Here is a 23,575-nt window from a genome sequence, read left to right on the forward strand (position 1 = left end):
AGAATGATAGCTGCTGAAAATCAGTGAAATCCCCCTCCTTTCCTATGTAGAGAGTTATTACATGTGCTGTGCAGCACTGTTTATATTCTATATAAATAATTAGCTTTATAACCTATACAACTTTTTTCAAACCACTTAACACTAGTTCCCTGTATAAAAGGGCTTACCATCTAACTCTTAGAAATGTTCATGAGGTCTGTGGAGGAGTAGATACCTCTTCGGTGGGGAGATCAATATAGGAAGCCTTCAGGCAAGGAGTAGAAGGCTGTTCGAAGATATGAACCAGCATGAAGGCAAGAGAGGAAGGACACCAAGTAGTCAGTATGGAAAGTAACGGAGTGGAGTAAAAGAGAGGCGGTGGCAGAGGGGAGAAGGGAGTAGTGGTGTGCAGAGTGCTGAAGGACAGGGTCATAGTTAGCCTTGCTAGCATATAATTGGCGTGTCCTCATATCTTAGTGAACAGGTTGCAGTTGTTTACAGGTTTGTGTTCTTCCACTTTTCAGACCAGAAATTGCTGACATCTTTACTCTTGTTTTTTGCTGTGCTAGTTCCAGACCTCCAGAGCCTCAGAAACCCCCTGCCAGGCCTTACCTAGAAAATCGAGGAAGTTATGGCAGTGACGCAGAGGAGGAAGACTACCGTCGGCAGCTATCAGACAACTCCAAGCGTGGATATTACGGACAGCCATCCAGATATAGGGACACAGAATTATAGACTCACTAGCACATGCATCTATAATGCTCTTTTGAGACTCTTTTCCTTCAACAGCCAAAATGGAGTTCTGGTTAGTTATAAAGTTATATTTTTGTTGGAGGTCATAGGGTGGTCTACGGGAACTTGGACATATCCACACACTGGAACTGGAGGACTTACTTTTTGAGACTATTTGTTTTGAGTATCTAAGAAAAGAAATCACTTTTGCCTGAATGTTGTTGCCTGTTTTATAAGGACCAATACCCATTTGAAAGCTTGTATTAATTCTTGGTATTTTCATAGTTTAACATTTGTTAAAAAAATTTAAACTTTTTTCTCTTACTTAAAACTGCTTTTTTAGACTGTTCCGCTGTTATGAAAATGTGATCAAAGACATAACACTTTTTAATGCAAGAACTAAATTAAAAAAAGAACTATAAGTGCCTTTAACAAGAAGTGTCTTAAATTGTTCATATTGATATCTGATACTTGTGCAAAGCCATAATTTACTAAAGGGTGTTTTACTCTGTTGCCTAACTTTTGTATCTGTTTCATGGCTATAATTTCCCTGATATGTTATTTTTCTAAGCTAATAGATCGGTATACTGCTTTTCATAAATATTGACTGTACAGGGGGAAGGTGTGTACCTTTATATACTAGCTTGTATGAGGCCAGGAAGGGTTGAAATTGAGAAAATGATGTAGAAATTCAATTAATTATGTCTTTAAATTGATATGGACCACAAAATAATAAATGGATATATTCTAGACGGACATCTCACACCTATCTTTTTTATTTCAAGAAGTAAATATTTTGGTAACGCCTTTTACATTTTTATTAACTATTGCATTTAAGGTGCTTGTTTGGTTTGGCCCTAGTCTTGCACTATTGAAATCAGGGAAGGTTTGCTGTTGATGTCATCGGAAGCAGATTTAGCCCCTATTGGTTTTGCTTAGTGTTCTGAAGCTCCTAATATTCAACATGCTGAATCTGGAAAAAAAGGTAGTGCTACAGTGAGACTTTAAACATGTAGCACTTGAATCTTAGGACATTTTATTTCTCTCTCCGCTCCACTGAGGAAAAAAAATGCTTAGAGGGATAATAGAGAAGTTTCTTGTTTTATAAAATTTTCACTTACCCATAGAAAATGGTCTAATTTAAAACACACCAAAATATAAGTTCCATAGTGTTTTGTTAGGCATGACATTTCACACAGTAGAATTTCACTGCTTTACTAAGGGAATAGATCAAAACAATCTTAGGTGGGTTGGGGGGGAGAGTTTACTGTGTAGCTCAAAACTTGAAGGAAAAACAAAATCGCCAAGGGTGAGTTATTAAACTCTTCTGCATAATTAATTCTTCCATTTAAAGATTTGAACTGGTCTAAGCTTTATAACATTCATTGTATCTGAGCATCTTGCATAACTATCCCTTCATTTGTTATAGTCCCTTATATGTTCTAATGTAGTTTAGTCCTCTTTTTATAGGCAGAGGAATCCCATAAATATTAGTGTAGTCATTCTGAGTCTGAAGTCAAAAGGTCTTGGCCCTTTGTTTTATACAGTCTGGGAGACCCCAAAAATATGTGGCACCATGTACCTCCCCACACATTACCAGTCCAGCCCAGTTAGTACAGTATTCTTTATATTATTTATATATAATTTACCAAAAAAAAAAAAAAAAAATTAAAAGAATGTTAAGGCTGCAAAGTCAAGCACTCAAAAGTTAGGATATGTCATTTGCGGTTGCCTGTGCAACCTTAATTCACCTCCCCCTTGTATGTATGCATTATGAGACCATCTTTAATTACATGATTACATACTATTTTTTCCACAGGACTCCTGCCTTAGTCAGTGCACATGGTGTATAGTGCTCACTGAATGAGTAGTCATTCAATATTTATTTTTATCCTAATCATTCAGTGTGTAGCTCCAGGCCTTGTATGACCCTACCATTTATTTACTTTAATATTGGATTCAATTTAGTTTTGATTGCCTCAGATTCAATGTGCTGTGAATCTTGTATGGATGACCAGTAACTGAGTTGTAGAAGTTGACTGAGGAGCACAGAAGGCCTTCATAGCTGAGTACGGTCCATTAAGTCTTTTGGTGCCCAGAAAGATGAGGTAATTTGATGTTTTGGTACACAGGAGACATTTGAGGGTTAGGTACTAAGCAGGAAATACATTTCCGCTTTCCCTCCCTCCTTTCTTTTCAGCTTGGAAAAGAGATGACTGGGGGTGGAGGGGGGGGGGGGGGAAATTAATAGAGGTCTATACATTCATGACTGGTATGGAAAAAGTAAATAAGGAAGTGTTATTTACTCCTCATATCACGAGAATTAGGGGTCACCCAATGAAATTAATAGGCAGCAGATTTAAAACAAACAAAAGGAAGTACTACTTCACACAATGCGCAGTCAACCTGTGGAACTATTTTGCCAGGGAATGTTGCGAAGGCCAAAACTATAACAGAATTAAAAAAAGAACTAGATAAGTTCATGGAGGATGGGTCCATCAGTATTAGCCAGGATGGCCAGGGATGTTGTCCCTAGCCTCTGTTTGCCAGAAACTGGGAGTAGATGACAGGGATGGATCACTCAGTTGTCTGTTCTGTTGATTTCCTCTGAAGCAACTGGCACTGGCCACTGTCAGAAGACAGGATACTGGGCTAGATGCACCATGGGTCTGACTCAATGTGGCTGTTCTTATGGAAGGGACAGAGATGGCAGAAAACTTGAGGTATGGATGATAATGGGATTTGAATTAGTTATTCTCCACCCCAGCAATTGGTTGCCCCACTGCACACCCCACCTCAAGATCTGCCATTACATCCAGAAACAATGGGTAATCAGATGAGCTTAATGTTTTGGCTAAAATGATCAGCAGTAAAACATTTACTATTGACTTTAAATTGTCGTCAGACTTTAGTATTAACAATCCATTGAGACGAATAGAGCAGTTCAGACCTCTCGGAGCATTGTTTCAGACACTCTGCAGATTCAGTTTCTACTTTGATCTATCAGTTTCTGCTTGGTTCATGTTCTGAACATTTTTTTTCTGTAACAATGAGGGATAGTGACTTAATTTTTTTAATAACATATTCAGTTCAGGAGCAAAGTTATTCAGCAGGTTAAGCAGCATTGAATTTGTCCACTAGTTTCAACAGAGATGGAGTGGGTGTAACTGAGGTCAGAATTTAACTCTCTTTTCAGTTAAAAGCTATTTAGTTCCAGATGTAGGGTTCAGGGAGAGAATATTAATGTAAGAGCTCAACTGTTTGTTGGCACAATGGGGTTCAACTACTGTTTAGATGGAGAGCTTTTGTAAGAATTATGATAGATATTATTGTGAGCCTCAGTATAGTGGATTATCTCTTGTTAAATACATAATTGCTATTTAATTTTGCTTTTCTTTTACTCTAGCCAACATTTAAACTGGAAAATCCTAGCTGTTGCAAACTATGCACCACTTATCTCTATTATTGTTTTCAGGGTCCTGCTTATCTCAGCAGTTGCTTTAGACTCTAAGAAGGTTAGCGAAATTAAGGGGGAGAGAAGTGTCAAATGATGACCTTGAAAATCCTGCAATGCCTTCAAAAAAAAGGGTTACAAATTTTTTCTAACCCACATTCCATTTGACACTTTTTTTCCACCTCCCTCTCCAGTTAAGCTATTGGATTGCTAGATTAGTAAATATTATTAAATATTTACTGATTCCTCCTGATCTGTACAAAGGCTTTTAATGGATTTTAATTTATTTTTTGTTTACCTGAAACTTCTAATAATCAACACATTTTGGCCTGAATAGGCGAAGACTATGTGCTAACTTTGTGGGAATAATTAAGAGAATGCATTAAGAGGAGTCTGAAACAGAAATAGGAAGAATACATGGAAACAGGTATTCCTTTCTTCCAATAAGAATTGCTATTGTTATGGCTCAGATAGTTGCCCTGAATGTATAACTAGACTTTTTTGTACGTCCTGCAACAACAGAATGATTGAGGGCATCATCTTAACTATGCCTTCATATTTTTGTGAGGTGGGGGGGAAGTGTCAATTTTCCTTTAGCATAATCAAGAAGAGAGTTCTCATATTGTCTGCAGGACACTACTCCAGCCAGATGATCCTTATCACAAACTGAGATATCCTTGGCAGTATGCAGGTAGGTTAAGTAGTAATTCTCTTACTATTAACATGGAATGTATAATTGCATTATAGCTCAGTTTGAAGATGGGGCTTTAATTCTAAATCGCAAATTTTAATTTATTTCTGAGTTACTCAGAAATTACCCTTTAGAGGTAGTTTCACATGCCTGATAAACATCCATTATTTAAAAAGGGGAGGAGGGGAACATTTAACAATTTACCACAGCTTTTATAAGGAGGCAACTGTGCTCAGAAAGCACTCCATCGGATTATGGCTGCTTCGAATAGGTAGCCAACCAAGTCTGCATTCTGCCTCAGCCCCCAGCTTCATGAACAGAAGCCATGGGGTCCCCTTAAGCAAGGATGTCCCAGGTTTCCTTGTAAAACCTACCTAGGTGAAACACAGACTGGTTCAACTGCCAATTTTTAGCTGGGTGCTCAAATTTTGCAATCGGTCTTTTGATTCCCTGGATGTCTCTGCTGCAGCCACATTTTTTGGCCAGCTGCTATGTTTAGCCAACAGGCAGCTAATCTTGTGAGACCTCTCACAGAGGGGGTAAGGGAGGAGTTCAGGGCAGGGAACACTGATAACTAAGCCAGGAGGGGAAGGAGAGAGGGGAGTAGGGTGAGAGAGTCACTTTATCACTTATACCACAACTTCTGAGCAGGGAGCACAGCCCAGTCTGTGTGAGAGGTTATTGGGAAGGCAGGAGGACAACTGGAAGCATGGATGGATGGGGGAGGGGATAGAGGGAGAAATGAAGGGCTGAGGGAGAGGAAAGAGAGACTTAGGGGGAATTTGGGAAACTAAGGGCTAGTCTACATTACCGGGGGAGGGAAATGGATCTAAGTTATGCAACTTCAACTACGTGAATAACGTAGCTGAAGTCGATGTACTTAGATCTACTTACCGTGGTGTGTCAACAGGAGACGCTCTCCCGTCGATTCCCCTTGCGCTTCTCATTGAGGTGGAGTACCAAAGTTGACGCTAAAGTGATCTGCGGTCGATTGATCAACCCCTGCTGGATTGATCGCTGCCCATCAATCCGGCCGGTAGCGTACACAAGCCCTAACACACCGGGGAAGGAAAGAATTGATGAGAAAGGAAACACTGACTCGGAGAGGAGGGAGGGGAAAGGGGAGAAATGACAGAATGGCAGGAAGAGTTATAAATTTATCTGGGGGTAATCGGCCCTTTAAATTTTGCATTAAAATCATACATAAATGTATGCATTTTTCCAGGCTTTTAGTTGCACCATTGTAGGCAGATCTAGTGGCTTCGCAGACTTCCATAAAATGATTAATGGCTCAGGGTTTAAGGCTAAGCCATTTCAAGGGATGTCCTTGCTGATCATTTCCTCCAAGAGATAATCAATATCATCCTGTTTGGGTAGAGAAGCACACTTGGCTCAGGGCTTCGTTCAGGAGCAGTGGTAGCAGAAAGAATTAAAGAAGAGTATGAAATGGCTGGAAACTGGAGCCTTCCGACTTCCTCACCAGGCCTTGCATATGGACCTATGACACCACTGCATGTTGTGACAGATAATACACTTGTATGTTTTGTGCACAAGATTACCTGTTTGCACATAAATATTTTGCAAGTCAAACTTGGACACCAGTGTTCCAAATTTAGCCCACATATTACAGATATAATTGGATGTTGTTTGCTCCATTTGCTAAAAACAGCAGGGTTAAGGGACAAGTTAAGCGCTCCTTTCTCAGGTGAAATTCCCATTGTAGTGAATTACGAGTCTTATGAACTGAATAGGGCTGTAATCATAAAGTTGAACCCTGCAGACTAACTACAGGCTGAAGAAGGCCCTGAATGTAACAGAAGTGGTGCAGTCTATTACTAGATGCAGTGCCTTGCACAGCAAGGGTCTTTTGGGAAGGGGAGGAAGGGGTGGGAAGAATGTATTCAAAATCTGCTAATTCACTAGGAAGAGGATTGTCTCTGAGACCATTTGGATTACTGTATATTTTGCTCAATATAACAAATGGACTTTGAGGCCTCTGCTGTCTCAAAAGTATTAAAACATCTTGAAAAAATAGACACCTCTGCTTTTCAGAATAGTAGAAAGTAAATTTAAAAAGTTGGTTTTTGTTTTAATAATTAACCACACTTTCTGCAGACAGAACAAAGGTGTCCCACTTCTCCCTTCTTTCTCCCCCTGCCCCCCCCTCTTTTTTTTGGATGGCATATATCCAAGTATGGAAAGTGAATTAATTAGCCTGAAAAACATTAGTTGTGCCAATGAAGATAAAAGTAAGCATCTGAGACTGAGTGAAATGGTTTATCAGATTAATAGTGGAAAAACTAAAACTAGATGCACCAGAACAGCTGCATAATACTAGTGAGCCTTATTTAATTATATTTATTTGTTTGGCAGAATGGAATCACATCATTATTAAATAAATAAATAAAACTCAGTCACAGACACACTAACTGGAAGTGCTATTCTGTAATAATCAGACTGGATATGATATTCAAGGCCCAATCTGCAAACCCTTACTACTGGGCCTAGCACGTAGTGCTGTGAGTAACCCATTGAAATTAGTGGGATGATCCACTTTAGTAAGCACTGTGCCTGATTGTCTTTGTAGTGTCAGATGCTAAGATGATAAATGGTATAGATGTATCAGGATTTATCTGTAATAGATATCAAGGATCTGATCGAGAGCATTCCCAAATCTCACTGAAGTCAAGCACTACACAAAAATAACTGTTTATAGGATTTTGAAATCAATGGGAGTTGTGTGGCCTTGAAGGGTTACCCTTGATAAGAGCCTGTTTTTCTCCTAGCTATACTAGACAGTTGTGACACTAGGCAATCCTGTATTCACACCCTGCACACTGTTGTAATACTCTTTGTGCAAAATCTGCCTTGTTAGGTATCATTGGAAAACTAATTCACTAATAATTTTCTTTCATGATGTATGTATGTGGTGGGTATTAAGAGTTATGAATATATGCTGGAATTATGACTAAAGTGTGTGTAAAGCGGGTATGTCTAGGTAATGGTTCAACAGGTCTGTCCTACACAAAGGAATGTGTGTTTACCTCAATTTTCAAATTAGCAATAAACAGGATCATCAAGACAGCAAGGAGAGATGGCAGGAAACTGAAAAGTTTGCATTTCAGCAAATGCAAGGAGAAAGAGCATGGAGCTTCCTTCACCACCAGACTCCATGCCACCTTCCTGACAGCTTGAATAAACTTTACTTTGAGGGGTACTCTCAGAAGAATCCATTTCAAAGATTTGCTGGTCTACTGCTCTGAACCTCAAGTAATAAGCAATGAATCAACTGATTATATACAATATTACTGTATTATAAGAGTACATAGAATCAGGTCTTTTCTGAAAGCTAATGACCCACTGCTGATTGGTATAATTGTGAAATGTATGTAAAAACATTATATGAGGTAATATGGATACTTAATTATATTGTATTTTAAAGTCTGTGGCCACATAGGGAGGAACAGCTTTCTTCCCAGAGAGGAGGGAAGCTAGCTATTGATAGGTCTGCTGTGGAAATTAAGCATGGTGCAATCAAAACAATGGAAGCCCTATTTAAATACAAGGGGATGGGAAGACCAGCATGAGGTCATCCTGCCTCTTGAAACAAAGTCAATGAACTTTGCAAAATACAAGCAAAGACAGAAGCCATCTTTGGCACCCATCACTAGACAATCACAAGGAAACAGCTCTTGTAAGCTGAGAAAGATGGGTCCTTCAACAAAGGACAGGTCAAAGTCTCTGAAAACTGAAGGTAAGTGAGAAACCATTTTAAACAATGCCTGTACCTTGCTAAATTAAGTTTTATATGCATGTTTTCACTTTTATTTGCTTGTAACCATTTCTAATGTTATTCCCCTTTCTTGAGATCACTTAACCTAAGTCCTATTGGTAATAAATTTGTTTTATTTTTACTATAAGCCAACTCAGTGCTATACTTAAATGAAAGGGTGTATTTACCCCAGTTAAGTCAATAAGCTGTGATGTGCTTTTGTGTCTTTAGAGGAACAAACAGACCATATCACTTCTCCGAACTGCCCAGGACAGGGCAGGACATTACAGAGCACACAGTTTTGGGGAAATTCAAGACTGGGAGTATGTTGGGGGTCACCTTGCTGGTTATAACCAAGGCTAGTAGAAGCCTCAGTGGGGGTGTAAACAGGCAGCTGGGGTCAGAACTGCTGAACCAGGGCTGTCTAGCACACACATACTGTGTGACTTGTATGCTTGTTGACTGGCTGTGAGCTACAGCAGCAAAGCATTGCTAAGCACCCAGGCTTGCAGGGCAAGTGGTAACACAATGCCTCACTGGTCTGGATTGTATCCAACACTGTCACAGCAGTGATGCAGCATTTTTCATCTTCAAAGGACTTTACAATCACTTAAAATGATCATCCTTAAGAATCATACCTAGTATGAAAATTAATTCTTTTCTCTCCAGGGCATGCCCCTGAGCTCACAAGATCTCCCTGCTTTTTTTCTTTTACTCCCCGTTAAAGCTATTGCATTGCAATAATTATGGAAGTCTGGCTGTCACTCCCTCTAGAGCAGTGGTTCTCAATCTATTTACCATTATGGGCCGCGTATGCAGCTCTCTCTGGTTTATGTGGGCCACATCCACACAATATATATACACAGCGGTACCAGATGACAAAACAAGGAGTAATGGTCTCAAGTTGCAGTGGGGGAGGTTTAAGTTGGATATGAGGAAAAACTTTTTCACTGGGAGGGTGGTAAAGCACTGGAATGGGTTACCTAGGGAGGTGGTGGAATCTCCTTTCTTAAAGGTTTTTAAGGTCAGGTTTGACGAAGCCCTGGCTGGGATGATTTAGTTGGGGATTGATCCTGTTTTGAGCAGAGGGTTGGGCTAGATGACCTCCTGAGGTCTCTTCCAACCCTGATATTCTATAATTCTACCTGTATGGTCCTTAGGATGTCACATAGGCCACAACTGTGTACTGATTGGCCCACAAGTGGCCCATGGGTTGAAAGTACTGCTCTAGAGCCTATACATGATGCTCTGCAAATTGCCCAGGGAATCACTGTGGATGCTTATAAAAGTTCTTGAAGGTAAACTTGTATTCAGTGTAGTAGAACTATCTATTTCAGTCAGGGCCGGCTCCAGGGCTTTTGCCGCCCCAAGCGGCAAAAAAAAAAAAAAAAAGCCGCGATCGCGATCTGCAGCGGCAATTCAGCGGAAGGTCCTTTGCTCCAAGTGGGAGTGAGGGACCGTCCGCCGAATTGCCGCTGAATAGCTGGATGTGCCGCCCCAAGCACCTGCTTGGCAAGCTGGTGCCTGGAGCTGGCCCTGGTTTCAGTCTTATGGCCCAATCATGCAAGTAGACTTCTGTGCCCGTGTGGAGTCATGACCAATCTACAGACGCAAACACTTATTAAACCAAAGTTCTGATTCTAAGAATGAAGGCCAAGATTAAGAACATAAGAACAGCCATCCTGGGTCACATCTGCACAAAGTATTCAAGATGTGGGCATACCATGAATTTATATAGAGGCAATATGATATTTTCTATCTTCTTATCTATCTTAATAAATCCCAACCTTCTGTTTGCTTTTTTGACTGCCACTGCACAGTGAGTGGATGTTTCAAGAGAACTATTCACAAGGACTTCAAGATCTCTTTCTTGAGTGGTAACAGCTAATTTAGACCCCATCCCTTTATATGCATAGTTGGGATTATGTTTTCCAATGTGCGTTACTTTGCATTATCAAAATTGAATTTCATCTGCCGTTTTGTGAGATCCTTTTGTAGCTCTTCGCAGTCTGCCTGGGGCTTCACTATCTTGAGTAGTTTTGTATAGGCTGCAAATTTTGCCACCTCACTGTTTACCCCTTTTTGCAGATCATTTATAAATGCTGAATAGGACTGGTCTCAGTACAGACTCCTGGGGGGACACCACTATTTACCCCTCTCCATTCTGAGAACAGACCATTTATTCCTACCCTTTGTTTCCTGAGAGGACCTTCCCTCTTATTCCATGACTGCTTACTTTGCTTCAGAGCCTTTTGTGAGGGATCTTGTCAAAGGCTTTCTGAAAATCTAAGTACAATCTAAGATTTTTAAAAGTGAAATTGTATTTTGGGTACCTTGCTTTTGCAGTTCCCAACTTGACACCTTAAAGAGCCCTGAATTTCAGTAAGTGCTGAGCATCCACCCTCTGAAAATTAGGCCCCTTTAAGGTGTTTCATATTGGGCACCCAAAATTGAAGGCACTTACATATGTTGTATCTTATTTAGTTTTGAGATATGCTATCCCCAGGGCCTCCTGAGATCAGTCGTCACTACTATGGTATCTGACCTAAGTTTCCTTTGTGGACTCAATTTCTGGACTAAAAGAGAACAGAGATGCTCCAAAGGTACATGTAGGCACAAGGTTTTGCCCATCCAGAAAAACTTGCAAGATTGGGGTCTAAGACGATACTCCAGTGAACTATTATCCCACTTCTTAGCTAGAGAAACTGAGGCACAAAAGTCAGATGATTTGTCCAAACTTACACAGCAGATGTCTTGATTTTCAAATACTTTTTTTACAAGTCCCTAGATGCTGCTTATTTCCTATATATTATGTCAGTTGTCATTTTGTTTTCAATTTTTTAAAAAAGGGGGAAAAAGTCATCTGCTTTTAGAAAAGCCTCAAATCCGGGCAGGGTCTCTCTGAAACTGTTCCATGCTTATATTTGATTTACGTCAGGAATAGTAACGAAGCAATGTTAGATCCTGTTAATGAAGTTTTATATCTTAATTTTTTTATACAGAGCCAAAGTTGTTCTTGCTTTAGAAATGTTTAATGTGTATGTTCTAATGTGGTATTATGAAGGGATACATTTAATGGTTTACTTATTATGAGCATGATGCTTTATGTAAAATGTTATGCTTGCTTTAATTGCATAGTAAGGGTGCCAGAATCTGGTCATGGTGAAATAAATCTGCTCGAGAGAGAGATTATATCAGCATGTAACTCTTAATGTAGATGTACCTTTTGTCTCAAGAAAAAAGTATCATGGCAGATTGACCTAACTCAGTTCTTTTTAAAGGAAGAAGATATATTGGTTTACGTTGAACAAACTCTGTTTGTTCTAGGACTTGCATTTAGCCATAATATTAGGTCTTCTCAACAAATCCTCCCCCAATTTCTCTGGAAAAAATGTTTTCCCCAACTTCAATGTGAGTTTAAAAGGCTAGGAAAAAGTTGATTAAACAATTACTTCTATAAAAACTCTAAGAGTTAAATATTTTTAAGCAGAGTATTAAAAATGAGAAAATATTTGTAAAATGTATTAGTGTTTACTGTCAACTAATGCCTTTATTTAGAGGTGAAAACTTCTTGTTCTTATCCTTAATAATTAGCACAAACTTGTGCATTTTTTTCTTTATGCTTTCTAAGTTGCTTATTTTTTTAACTGCAAATATTTCACTTCTCACTGTAAACATTCTTCAATTAGTTGATGTTATTTCAACAACTACACTGGCTAGAAACCTAGAACCAAAGATGTTATAACTATTAATACTTTCTTCATTTGATACTTGAGAAACTGTTTGTATAGACACCTTTAAGTAAGGAATTGGGGGGAGGGGGAATACTTCTACATCTTACTCCACAAGACTTAGAAAGATGCAAGATGTATCCTGAAGAACAGTTTAAAAGAAAAGCCTACCCTTTTTGAGAGACTACATCAGTAAAATAAGCTTCTAAAGTACTATACTGTATCTAAAGATCCAAATGATAGTATGCTTATACCATCTATCTATCTAGGGCACTTGCATAGCCCCATTACTGTAGTATCTGAGTACCTCCCAATCTTTAATATACTTATCCTCTCAACATTCTCTGTGGTAGGGAAATACTGTTATTCCCATTTTACAGATGGGGAACTGATGCACTGAAAGACTCGGAGTATGTGTACACTGCAAAGAAAAATCCATGGTACCAAGTCTCAGATCCCAGGTCAATTGGCTTGGACTCAGGCTGTGGGGATAAAAAAAAGCATTGTAGATATTCCTGCTTGGTTTGGAACCCAGCCTCTGAAAACTGGTAAAGGGGGAGGGTCTTGGAGCATGGGTGGGAATGTCTGCACTGCTATTTTTAGCCCTGCAGCCCTAGCCCTGCAAGCCCCAGTCAATTCACCAGGGCTCCGAGACTCGGTACCATGGGTTTTTCTTTGTCGTGCAGACATACACTAAGGAACCTGCCCAAAGTTACAGGAAGTCTGGTGGAGCTGGAAATTTAATCCAGGGTAGAACTCTAACCACTGGGCCATCCTTATTTTCTTTTTATATTTATTCAAAATTGCTCATTGCTTGCTCAAATGAGTGTAGAATTGAAATTATATTTCAAAAAACGGACTAAATAAGAGTTTTAAAGGTAAAACCTTAGTGGTTGCAAGAGCCATCTCTGGCCAGGACAGAAGGTCGTACATTTTCTTTGCCAATAAATGTATTAATCCTTTTGCATACACATTGTTCCAATTCAGCAAAACATTTAAGCAGGTGCTTTGCTAGGGCTATCTTCACTAACTGAAGAAATTATTGAAACCAGACCATAAGACTTGCCAATGAGAAAGTGTAAGTTTGCATGGGCCCTTCCTCGAAGTCCTGTTAGTAGAGGCTGCTGAGGGGTGTGCTAAATCAGCACATCCTAGCCACTCTTGCCTCCCCACCAGTACTGTTTATTTTGGAAGCAATGCTAATGTGGTCTGTGTAATAAAGGAGGAAGTTATAGATACTTATACCTCTATAACTCCTTTCTCAGAAAGACCTTCTGCTCATCAGGGCACTTCTGCCAAGCAGAAACTGGTGCAGACCTGTGTGAATTTAGCCTACCAGATGTGCTGAAGCTCAATTTAGAACATACATACCTTGCTGATTATGGCAGCTGTAAGTAATGCAACTGCCCCATCATCTGATAATAAATCGAGTGTGGTAGTGGTTGGTGGGGGTGTTTTCTAAATTACACAAGTATGTCAAGCTAGGGACCTATCTTTATTGTTCTTCAATATGACAAACTCACTTGTAATGCTGTATAGATAAATAGCTAATGACACCAGAAAGTTTGATAATCAACTCTGTGTCAGCAAGGCAACTTAACCTCCTGACTCATAGTCATTCCAATTGTACACATTTTTTGCTTAGTTAACACTCACACAATAGTCTCACAACAAAGCAAAGCAGCATATAAATGTCTTCCTTCATTACCCATCAACACATTACACTGGAATATGGGCATAGTGAGGTTTCCACTGTAAAGAAACCACTACCATCTCTTCTATTTTCCACTGCAAAAAATGCATAGTCATATTCATCATTGTCTAGCTATAGCCTCCATCATAAACAAAGTCATTTCTCTTTTGGTAATAATGTACTGTGGTCATCTGAAGAACACAGCGGTATAATGCTTGTTCTCTGGAGGTAATTACTTGATAAATGTTAGAACAGAGATTAAACAGTGCAATATCTATCCCACCTGCAACTGAATCTCTTGGTTATCTTCCAAGTAGGGAGACAACACACTGACATTTCTAGGGTTTAGTGTTTGGGGTAATAGATAATTTGCTTCCATGATAAGAAACTGTAGCAATCATTTCCTCATTTAGTGTAGGAGTTTTTAAAATGTAAGTACTAATGATGCGCAATTTAGTGCAGCCCGATCAAAGCTTTGCACAAACTCCTCCCACCACCCACTATTATGATGTATAAAAAGGAGACAAAGTAATCCTAAAAATATTATGCCATTATATGTCTGGCATCTAGAATATTGTCTTCATTTCTGGTCCCATTTCTGTAGCAGAAATAAAACTGAACTAGAAATGGGTGACAAAAATGATTAAAGGGATAGAATGACTTTCATACCATAAAGAGACTGAAAAGAGTGGGGGTGTTTAGAGAGGGTTTGGACCGGAATTTGCTAGTTGGGGACCCTGCAGAATACTGCTCTCTTAGGCGCTGAAAGCCATACTTGGGTGGTGGGACTAGAGGTGGTGTGGTGGCTGGCACCCTGCTATTCTATTCATTCCCCCAAGACACAGGTAGTGCTGGGAGTATGATCACCCTGCAACCTCTCCCCAAAAATACAAACAAGCATGTTAGCACATCACTACCACTATCCTGAGTAACAGAGGCAGGGATAGAGAAGACTTCAAAAGCCATAAAGGGGGAATAAGACAGAAAGATCCTCATTCCAAGTTGACTAAAGCTCCTGCCTAACTCTCTCATGGGACCAAAGATACCGAGTTGCCATTACTCCAAAACTGCCGGGAGGAGAGGGGGAAGAATCATAAACTTTGTACCTTCTGTAGGCCAAGCTCATTGCACACACCAAGGGCTCCTTGCATTCTTTCACATACTCCAAGCTCCTGGTGTGCTACCCACCCTGTTCCCTTCTAAGATGAAGGATATTATGCTGAAAGGTGTTAACAACTGTGACCAACTAACAGTTACAAATCTCGTTGAACCCGGTAGCTCTGCTAAGTAGATGACAGGGTTCTGTGTGTCCTCTATTGCCACCTTTCGTTTTCCCCCAATTTCCCCCCAAATCAGTAGTGTTCTGGCCACTGATGCCTAAAATATTCCCTTAAATTTTTGAATTGATTTGCTGTGATGTACAAATGTTATTACATTACATCCAAACAGAGAAACATCATCAAGTTGAGTGTAAGGCCTCGAAAACTCAGCCAATGGACTGACTCCCTCTCCTACCTGCCAAACCCCACCTGACCACCTAAATTGCAACTCTCTCTTATCCCCACCAAATGGTTGTGGCCACATAAAATAAATGTTAAAACATTTAAAAGCAGAGGTTTTGATTGTATCAGTAGTTTATTATTAACCTCCCCACTGCCCTTTTAGCATTTTCTATTGTCACCAAATTTTCTGTTTTTGTTGCAAAATCTAGCGTTGGCATATTTCAGAAATCAGGGCTCCTTTACCCAGAATTACTGGTCCTCTGCCTTCCATTTACTCTGTCTGGAGTAGCATCCAGCCCAGCTAGGCCAGGAGGACAGTAGCTATGTTTTTACTGTTATTTCTTCCCTACCCCACCTCACAACATAGGCACTTTGAATTCCTAGTTTAAAACTTTAGATATGTCTAACACAGAGGCAAGATTTTAGTTGCATATTAAACTACTGCCATCCATCCAGTTTTCATCACTGGTATCAAACACTGGTCACAGAGTGGGCAGGTAAAGCCATTTTAAATCAGTACATTATGATCTTTACATGCGGCTGTTAATTGGCTTTGTTGCAACATTTATAAGTTTATTTTGCCTACCTACTTTCAGATGAACCCAATTTCAACTGCAGTTACTCTACCTCTTTAAATGAATCCCAGTTAAATAGTCACCTGACCTCTCCAGGGCTCTTAGGTGCTGGATACATTTAGAAATGGAGATAAAACCATAACGGCCAAGCAGAACCACTCTTTCAATCTTGGGAACAGAGTCCATATCACTTACAAGGTTTGCATCAGTTTATAATTGCTGGTTTTTGCTTTGTTACTCTTTGCTCTATACCTGGTTTTCCTGCTCTGTCCCTTGATAAAATGCCAAGTAGAAACAAAATATTTTTGCAATGCTGCCAACAACTTCTGTTCCCTGCTCTATTCCCGTGCAACCATTCAGTCTTTCCTAACAAAAACAAAAAACAAACAAACAAAAACACACAGCCACAGGAGTGAGGAAGGGAAAGAGATTAAGCTATTCAAACTTTAGCGAGAGTCCTTGAGACATCTTCTCCTTTCTCTTGCACTGATGAAAATCTGGAGTAACTCAACTGACGTCATGGGAGTGTCTCCAGATTTACACTGATCAGAGAACAGAATTTGGCCCAGGCTTGTGGGTCAAAAGCAAGAGCTGATAGTTGATGATGGCAACATTTCAAGAGAGGAAAAAAGACTGGTGGCTGGGTCTGTAATGTCATACCATAACGACTTGGGCAGCACAGAGGCCTACAACTGTATGTGGAGGGCATGGATGGGGCAGCAGCAGGGAATGTGACTTCCTCAAACTATTTTTAAAGAGCTATTTAGAAGGGTGTTGATTTTAAGACCCTGCCTACCCTACAAAATAACAGTTATGGCGAAGTGTGTTCTAGCATAGCTTACTCATTGACACCAGGGTTTAAACATGGTTATAAACTATTGGGGAGGGAGGGTGTTATAACCCGTGTATAGAGAAAAACAATTTTATCAAATTGTTTGACCACAAACATGTTACATAACTTTGTGAGGATGGGGAAGCAATTCCTACCAAAGGTGATGTGGGGAAAAAATAGGTGACTCCATCCTGAAAGGAAACTTTCAGGGTCTTCCACAATTCTTAAGGTTTTCTCCTCCACAGCTTTTGTGTTTAATTTTATTCATAAGTTGTGGAGAATACTGAATATTTATGACTCAAAATTTCAATACATCAGTAAAGATTGGGGGGAGAGGGGGGGAAAATCAACCAGTGATTCTGCCACTGACTCACCATTGACGGCAGAGAAGCTAATCCAGAGTTCTACTGCATGGGAGGGCTGGTGCAGCTTCCAGCATCTGTTAGGGTGATAATTATGATTGCAGTGAATTAGTAGCAATGAGTTTCTCTAGCTCCTTTCATTAGTCAGTATTCAGTCCTTCCAAAATTGACACCTGAAGAGGAGGAAAGAAGCAGAACAAATAAGATATTAAATAAACACACTTCTGTCATGAGTCAACAGAAGTCTATTGTGAGAGAGCCTTCAACAATGCAGCAGTTGATCAATGAATGTTACAGCAGAAAAGTTCAGTGTGAACCTAAGTGACGTGGAATAAAAACAGAGATGAAAGAAATGGTGCTGCTTTTGCACACTTAAAAAATTTCGTCTGTTCACTAGCAGCAATTCTTTAATGGGCAACAATGTATTTTTCACCCTGGGTACAATCTTTTTGTTATTTTACTTGCCATTTTCTTTAGATTGTCCACCAATGTAAATTCCCCCGCCCCCCTTAGCATTCCCCCCTCCTTTTTCCCTCCACACCTATAAGTACTCTCTCTCACACACACACACTCTGCACTTGGTTTTTAAATTGTTGCTCAGATCTACTTGGTAATTAAGGATTTGTTATTAGATGAATTTTTATTGTACATTAGCACTTATACAGTAGAAAACACTTTCAAAGTATTGTACAAACACTGGGCTAGATCCCCAATGGGTGTGAATCAGCACAGCTCCATGAGGTTCTACTGAGGATCTAACTTCTTAACTAATCAATCCACCTGACATCCTGTAAGAGGGGTAAGTGATTGTTATTCTCCAGATAGGGGGAAAAAAAGAAAGGTGAAGCTGTTCATACAATAAGTCAGTAGCAGAGCTGGAATTGGAACTTAGAATCTGCTGATTCCCATTCCTCTGCTTGTACCTCATCACCACAGTGCCTCAACAGTAAAATAACCTGAATCTTAGTCACTGCATTACAGCAGTAAAATATGAAATATTTAATGTACCAAAAAAACCCAGACGGGTAGGCAGTAATTTTAAATCTCTTAAGTATCCTGAAAAATAACCACAGAACAGCATGACAGGCTGTCCCATTAGAAATAAAAGCAACAAGCATGGCACTTCTAACCAGGGCCGGCTCCAGGCACCAGGCAACCAAGCACATGCTTGGGGCGGCACCTGGTAAGGGGCGGCCAATCTTGAAGTGGTGGGGGGCAGCAGGGCATGGCATTCCGTGGGGGGGGGGGGGCCCGGGGGGGGGGGGGGCTGGGGGGGGTTCGGGGGGCTCGGTGGGGGGGGGGGAGGGGGCTCCGGCGGCGCGGTGCTCGAGGGGGGGGGTGTTTCCGGCCGCGTGGTGCTCGGCGTGGGGGCAGTTCCGGCGGCGCGGCGCTTTTTTTTTGCTGCTTGGGGCAGCAAAATAGTTAGAGCCGGCCCTGCTTCTAACGTTAGCTCTTCTAGTGCCTGCTGCTAATCATTAGAAAGTGTTACTAGAATTTGACATCTATCACTGATAACAGGAACAAAGAAACTGCTGTGCTAGATCAGACTCATGGTCCATCTAGTCCAGTAACATGTCTTCAAGTGGCCTGCACTAGAGGCTTCAGAGGAAGGTGCAAGAAACCTCACAATAGGTAGATGTGGGACAATCTGCTCTACTAGTTAGAGATTGGCTTAAACCCTGAAGCTTGCAGAGAAGGACTGTCTCTTTGACAGACAAGACAATTCAAACTCTAGGATTAATTAAAAAATTAATGGAGATATCCCATCTCCTAGAACTGGAAGGGATCTTGAAGATCATTGAGTCCAGTCCCCCGCCTTCACTAGCAGGACCAAGTACTGATTTTGCCCCAGATCCCTAAGTGGCCCCCTCAAGGATTGAACTCACAATCCTGGGTTTAGCAGGCCAATGTGCAAACCACTGAGCTATCCCTCCCCAGGATGTAACAGAAGCAACAGTGGTAGAGTTGAACTGCCTGATTTAAGGGCCAGGATTTTAAAAATGGGCATCTAAATGTAGTCTCTTAATTCTTGTATTTAGGAATCTAAATAAGCTGCTTGACTTTCAAAGGTGCTGAATACCCAGTGGTTTCCAATTGTTAATTTTGCTCAACATTTTTGAAAACTAGGCCACTTATTTAGGTGTGTAAATATGGACTAAGGAGATGAAATTAGACACCCATTTAAAAAAAAAAAATCTTACCCAACTCAAGAAAATGATGAATCAAAGGTCTTGTTTACTTTTTGTATATTTGTAAAGACACTTAGATGTCACAGGGATGACTGTGGTATATCTATTATCAGGGGGCAGCCGTGTTAGTCTGTATTCACAGAAACAAGGAGTTCGGTGGCACCTTAAAGACTAACAGATTTATTTGGGCATAAACTTTCATGGGTAAAAAACCAACTTCTTCAGATGCACCTGAAGAAGTGAGTTTTTTACCCACGAAAGCTTATGCCCAAATACATCTGTTTGTCTTTAAGGTGCCACTGGACTCCTTTGTTTTTGTGGTATATCTAGAGAGATTAGACAGCATAATTCTGAAGAGTTTGGATTGCAAATGTAACCCCAACCAAAATCACCTTGATTGTGTTAGTTATCCGTTCATCTGCTCTTCCATGAGGTGCCATATTGTTGAACTAAAATGGAGAATGTAGCTGTAAAGATAAACTTAGGCAGCTAGCTTCCCCTCCCAAAGTTGGTGGTGAGACAGAAAGAAAGGCTGCTCAGAGGATTCTCAGAGAGATGGGTGTGTAATAGCTTTGGGCCTAGAAACTGAGGCAGAATTGGTGTGTTTGGGTTTGGATGAGCTGCAGTGGTTGAAGTTTTCTGTGTGTCTGGAGAAGTAAACTTTGGGTTAGACCAAAAAGTAATTTTCTGTTTTAACCTATATTTTGATTATATAGACTGTTGTAATTATGCCACTATGATCCGGTTATCTTTGGTATGGTTTTGTGTGTGATTATGCCATGGATTATGTGGGCACTAAGATTAACCTATCTAGACCCCGTTGCAGTAAGGTTATAATGTACTCTTTTCAAGAAGTACTAGGAGATCTTTAATTTCCAGCTGGACAACCCACAGAAAGAAGCAGAAAAGGCTCTCATCCAAAGGGCACTGCCTCTAATGCTGCAGCTCCTCCCCTCTTTGCTACTACATTGCAGTGTCAGCATCAGGTCTGCACCAAAGTCCTAGTTGAGTGTTGAACCTACAATCTTCTTCTACAAAGGGGTAAGTGCTGCCAAAAGAACCAATGACACCTTTATAGTGGTATGTTTTCCTAGCTAGCTAACAACTATATTTTTCATGACTGAGATTATCTATTTTTCTAAGTCATGTTCAGACATTCCCAACGTGTTCAAACTGTACTGACTGAACTGGAACAGCAGCACACAGGCCTAAGCCTACTCTCATCTAACATTTCAACAAGTTGAACAGAAGAACAAACATAGCCTGAGCAATGGCACACTGAAGGTCCGACACACAAATGAGATACTGAAGGTACTTCACTTGAAAGATAAATTCCCCTGCCCTGATCCTTATTCAGGCAGAATTGCATTTTGTGTGTGTGTGTGTGCGCGCGCTCACACGCGTGCACACACACACACTGCCAAACCTTCTCCTCCTGGGAAGAAAGCCAACAATGCGAAATGCAATCCAGTTGCTTCCCCCATCCCTCCTCCCAAGGGGAGTTATTTTAAAACTTCAAGCTCACTGAGTAACAACACTTACCAAAGGAAAAAAAGAGCAAGGGCCTGGGGGGTTCAACACAGAAACAAGGAGGAAAAAAATAGAGGAGAAGAAATAATTGTGGACAATAAAAAGGAAAGGCTAATGCTAACCAGTGATCAGTGTCACTGCACAGAAGCAGAGTGGTTTAGTGGGAGGAGGATTGGTTAGGAAAGGGGTTGCAAGCAGTAGCAGTAAATGGGTTAGTTTGAGAGGAAGCAGACAGTACAGGTTGAACCTCACTAATCCGGCACTCCCTGGTCTGGCAACATCTGTGGGCAGGAATAGGTGCAGACTCCATGGATGCTCTGGGGCTGAAGCACCCATGGGGAAAAATTAGTGGGTGCAGAGCATCCACCAGCGCCAAGCTCTCCCCCCATGCCTCTCGCACGTAGGGTGACCAGGTGTCCCGATTTTATAGGGACAGTCCTGGTTTTGGGATCTTTTTCTTACATAGACTCCTATTACCCCCCACCCACTGTCCCGATTTTTCACACTTGCTGTCTGGTCACCCTACTCGCACGCCGGCAGCCCCGCACTTACCAGCTTCTCCTCCTCCCTCCCAGTGCCCCCAGAGTGCCACGAACAGCTGATTCGTGGTGTTCAATCTCCGGAAGGGAAAGGGAGGACCTGGGGCTGGCGACTGGGACCCCAGGCGAGTGGCCAGCAGCTAGGACCTGGGGCCAGCATTGGAGCCCCCAGGTGGGGGGCCAGAGGCCAGGACTCTGGGTGGCAGTGGGGCCCCTGGGCAAGGGACCATGCTGGGCACAAAGCCTGGGGGTACTACACCTATGGAGACCCGCACCTATGAAGACCCACTGGCACTCTGCTTTGACCTCCCGTGGTTTGGCACCCGTCAGGTCGAGGGTCAACTAGAGAGGTTCAACCTGTAGTAGAAGGTAAGGGGCAGGCTAGAGATGGGGATGGCTGAAGTGGCAGCGGAGTGATTGGAGAAGAGAGTAAGGAAGGACTTGGCACCAGCAGCTGAACGTGGTTTGGTACACCATTAAAGAGGAGTTTGGTGGTCAGGTGGGGTTTGGCAGTGGCAGCGGAATGCTTTCTTTGGTAGAGAGTGTTTGGCATGGCAGAGTGGAGAGGGACAGGTTAAGCGCTGGCCAGAGGCGTAGCGAGCGCCCTCCGTACCCTCCGACCGGAGGGGGGCCCCGCAAGGAAGGGGGCCCCTAAAAGTGGCAAAAAAAATGTAAGGGGCCCTGCCCGGACATATGTTCGGAGGGGGCCACGTTCTTTGTTGCTACGGCCCTGGCGCTGGCAGCAGGGAATAGGTTGGGGGTGGGGGCTAGGGAGAGATTTGACACTAGCAGGAGAGTGGTTAAGCCTGAGGAGTGGGTTGGCATAGGCATTTGGTGGAGGGGCTGGCACAGGGATTTAAGAGAAATTAAGGGGGTGGCATGGCAGAGGGGGCTAGCCTAGGGGTTTTGGGGGGCTACCATGGAAAGTTTAAGGGGGTTGCACAGAATGTGTACCACAGAGGGATTAAGGGGGGTTAGCATGGGGATTAAGGAGGTGTTTGAGGGTGGCTCAGGGAGTGGCATGGGGGGCTAGCCCTGGGTGGTTAAGGGAGCGGTGGTAGGATAAAGGGGCATTTGGGGGCTAGTCCAGGGCGAATAAGGGGACGGTGTGGGGGGCAAGGGTTTTTGGGGGCTAGCTCAGTGTGGTTAAGGGGATGGCAGAGGTGGGTTAAGGGGGCATTTGGAGACTAGCCCAGGAGGGTTAAGGGGGCGACGGGTAGGAGGGTTAAAGTGGCGTTTGGGGACTAGCCTGGGTAGATAAGGCAGTGGTGGAGCGGGATTAAGGGAATGTTTGGGGGCTAGTCCAGGGTGGTTAAGGGGGAAGTGGGGAATATTAAGGGCGCTTTGGGGGCCAGCCCGAGGCAATTCAGGGGATATTTGGGGACCAGCCCAGGGTAGTTAAGGGGGAAGTGGGGGCAAAGGGAGCAGTGTGGGGGCTAGGAGTAGCAAGGGGTATTAAGGGAGCATTTTGGGGGCAGCGGGTATTAAAGGGGCATTTGGGGGCCAGCCTGGGGCAGTTAAGGGGATGTTTGGGGGCCAATCCAGGACGGTTAAGGGAGTGGGGAGTATTAAGGGGACATTTGGCTAGCTCAGGAGGGTAAAGGGGGCAGTGTGGGGGCTAAAGGGGCACGGTGAGCATCAGCCCAGGGTGGTTAAGGGGGCATTTGGGGGCCAGGCGGAGGTATTAAGGGGGCGTTTGGGGCCTAGCCCTGGGTGGTTAAGGGTGTGGCCCAGGGCGCTTAAGAGGGTGGGGGTATTAAGTGGGCATTTGGGGGTCAGCTTGGGGCAGTTAAGGGGGTGGCCCTTGTCGGTTAAGGTGGCAGGGGGGTATTAAGAGGATGTTTGGGGGCAAGCCCGGGGCGGTTAAGGGGGCAGTGTGGGGGCCAACCTGGTGGGGTACTAAAGGGGGGCTTGGGGGGCAGCCCGGGGGTGGTTAAGGGGACAGGGGCTATTAAGGGGGGGTTGGGGGCCAGCCCGGGGGCGGTTGAGGGGAC

At 42.3% G+C, this 23,575-nt stretch overlaps 1 protein-coding gene and 1 long non-coding RNA gene across 12 annotated transcripts in view; one reads left to right on the forward strand and one right to left on the reverse strand.

Moving 5' to 3' along the window:
* TJP2 (tight junction protein 2) overlaps positions 1-1,463 on the forward strand; it is an 88,281-nt gene extending 86,818 nt beyond the window's left edge. For all 10 annotated transcript variants that reach the window (XM_034773400.1, XM_034773399.1, XM_034773396.1 and 7 more), the window contains one exon: positions 549-1,463. In XM_034773400.1, the coding sequence (XP_034629291.1) occupies positions 549-714 (166 nt within the window). In that variant the 3' untranslated portion in view covers positions 715-1,463. The remainder of the gene's footprint in view (positions 1-548) is intronic.
* LOC117878835 lies at positions 146-22,212 on the reverse strand. Of its 2 annotated transcripts, XR_004646109.1 has the most exons (4): positions 19,905-22,212; positions 17,336-17,496; positions 5,751-5,908; positions 146-265 (listed from the first exon to the last, which is right to left on the reverse strand). It is a non-coding gene; the product is annotated as an uncharacterized LOC117878835 (long non-coding RNA). The 2 variants fall into 2 exon arrangements; XR_004646108.1 differs by lacking the exon at positions 19,905-22,212 and having other exon boundaries at positions 17,336-17,816.
* Between the last annotated feature and the right edge of the window lie 1,363 nt (positions 22,213-23,575).

This window comes from Trachemys scripta, chromosome 6, assembly GCF_013100865.1.
Source record: "Trachemys scripta elegans isolate TJP31775 chromosome 6, CAS_Tse_1.0, whole genome shotgun sequence".
NCBI classification, from domain to species: Eukaryota; Metazoa; Chordata; order Testudines; family Emydidae; genus Trachemys; species Trachemys scripta.